This window comes from Setaria viridis, chromosome 6 (genome assembly GCF_005286985.2).
Source record: "Setaria viridis chromosome 6, Setaria_viridis_v4.0, whole genome shotgun sequence".
Taxonomy (NCBI): Eukaryota; Viridiplantae; Streptophyta; class Magnoliopsida; order Poales; family Poaceae; genus Setaria; species Setaria viridis.
The window spans coordinates 22,545,825-22,547,891 of NC_048268.2; the positions used below are offsets into that span (position 1 = coordinate 22,545,825).

The 2,067-nt window shown below is 54.4% G+C and overlaps 1 protein-coding gene across 1 annotated transcript; it reads left to right on the forward strand.

Moving 5' to 3' along the window:
- Positions 1 to 1,466: 1,466 nt before the first annotated feature.
- LOC117861817 (uncharacterized) lies at positions 1,467 to 1,844 on the forward strand. Its single transcript, XM_034745348.1, has one exon. The coding sequence runs from the start codon at positions 1,467 to 1,469 to the stop codon at positions 1,842 to 1,844; it is 378 nt and encodes a 125-aa protein (XP_034601239.1).
- The last annotated feature ends 223 nt before the right edge of the window (positions 1,845 to 2,067 follow it).

Here is a 2,067-nt window from a genome sequence, read left to right on the forward strand (position 1 = left end):
AAGCCAGCCATCGATGAAAAATATGATGATCGCTCCGACCCTACTATCTGGCTCAAGACATACAGCACCGCGGTGAAAGCCACCCACGGCACCTACGACCAGATGGCTGCCTACTTTCCGGTGGTGATGGGTCCCTCCCCACTCCTGTGGCTGGAGAACCTCCCACCAAACAGCATCAACAGCTGGGGTCAGCTCGCTAGAGCTTTCACTGAGAACTATCAGGCTACCTATAGCCGACCTGGTAACACAGAGAACCTTGGCCAACTCCGCCAGTGGAAGAATGAATATATCCATGAGTACGCCAACCGCTTCTTTGAGAACCGCAATAGGCTAGTCGGCTTCGAAGATCATGACATCATCATGTACTTCTACTCTGGTCTCATGAATCACAATATGTTCTGCAAACTGTACGAGGCTGCCTCCAAGATGGTTGGGTAGATGATGCAGGTTGTCAGTACCCAGGCTGAGGTTGACATCAAGGAGGTGGAGCAAGTACAATTACAGGGCGGCAAGCAGTGCCAGAGTGACAACCACGACCAGCCGACCCATGATGAGCACCAAGGACGACCGGAGTCCTCCCAACTTCAGAAAAGGGCCCCCGAGGTCGTTAGTGTTGAAGATGACCCCGCCAGGCCGACCACCTTCCTCTGGGAAGAGTTCGATGACACCCTCAATCCTCTATGCCCCTTTCATAAGGATGCAAGTCATAATCTTTGAGACTGCACAGTCCTCAAGAAAGAGCTCGGCATCCTGGTGGAATACAAGTGACCCCGCCGCAACGACTACCACCGGGACAACAACCGTCACCACTACCGCCGCCGCAACGACCGTGACGACTGTGGCGACCATCGCCGTGCCGATCGATACCGCGACAACCGCGACCATCGCCATGATGATCGCCACCGCAATGACTACGACAACCACCAACGTGAATGTCGTGACGACCAGCCCCGAGGGGAGCACCGCGACCAGCCACACCCAGATGCCCACTGGCCCAACGCTAACCAGAGTGTAGAGTTCCAATGACCAGAATGGTAGGGCAACATCATCATGGGTGGCCCAAAGGCTTTCTGTAGCAACCGCAAGCAGAAGCTGCACCAGCGAGAGGTGCACTTTGTCTCCATACAGCCAGTCCAGTATCTGCGCTAGTCAGAGCAGCCCATAACCTTCTCCAGGGAAGATCATTGGGTCAACATTCCAGATCCCAGGTCCTACCTGTTGGTGCTCTGCTTGACCATAGACCGTGCTCTCCTTCCCAAGGTGCTGATTGACGGTGGCAGTGGGCTCAACATCATCTTCATAGAAACCTTGAAGCGCATGGACGTGAACTTTGAGCGGCACCAACCCTGTGAAGAACCCTTCTTCGGCATCGTACCCGCAAAGGATCATATCCTATTGGCCGAGTTGTTCTGCCCGTCACCTTTGGCACGCCTACCAACTACCGTTCGGAGCACCTCACCTTCAAGATGGCCAACTTAAAGACTTCCTACCATGCCAACTTTGGTAGGCCCATGCTAGCGAGGTTTATGGCAATCCCGCATCACACCTACCTCATCCTCAAAATGCCAGCTCCAAATGGTGTCCTCTCCATCTACGACGACGTTGAGACTTCGTACAAGCGCGACACGGAGGCGATGCAGCTTGCTGAAGCCCTGGAGTACCGGGCCAAGGCCATCGCCATGGTAGCCGAGGCCCAAAAGGTGGACAAGGACCAGCTCATTATCCCGGAGACGGAGCCGACACCCATGGCGCTGCAGCCCGACCCCAAGGTCAAGAAGATCTACCTCGGCTTGGAAGGCCTGACTAAGATGGCCCTCATAGGGTCTGACCTCTCCGCCAAATAGAAACTCGAGCTCACCAGTTTCTTTCAGGAAAACTTGAGCATATTCGCGTGGAAGCAATCCGATATGCCCGGTGTCCCGCAGGAGCTAGCTGAGCACTCCTTGGACTTGAGTAAGACAGCAAAACCGGTCAAGCAAAAGCTTCACTGCTTCGCCCAAGATCGCAAGGAGGCCATTAGGGTAGAACTTAATAAGCTCCTAGCTGTCGGATTCATCCGTGAATGTA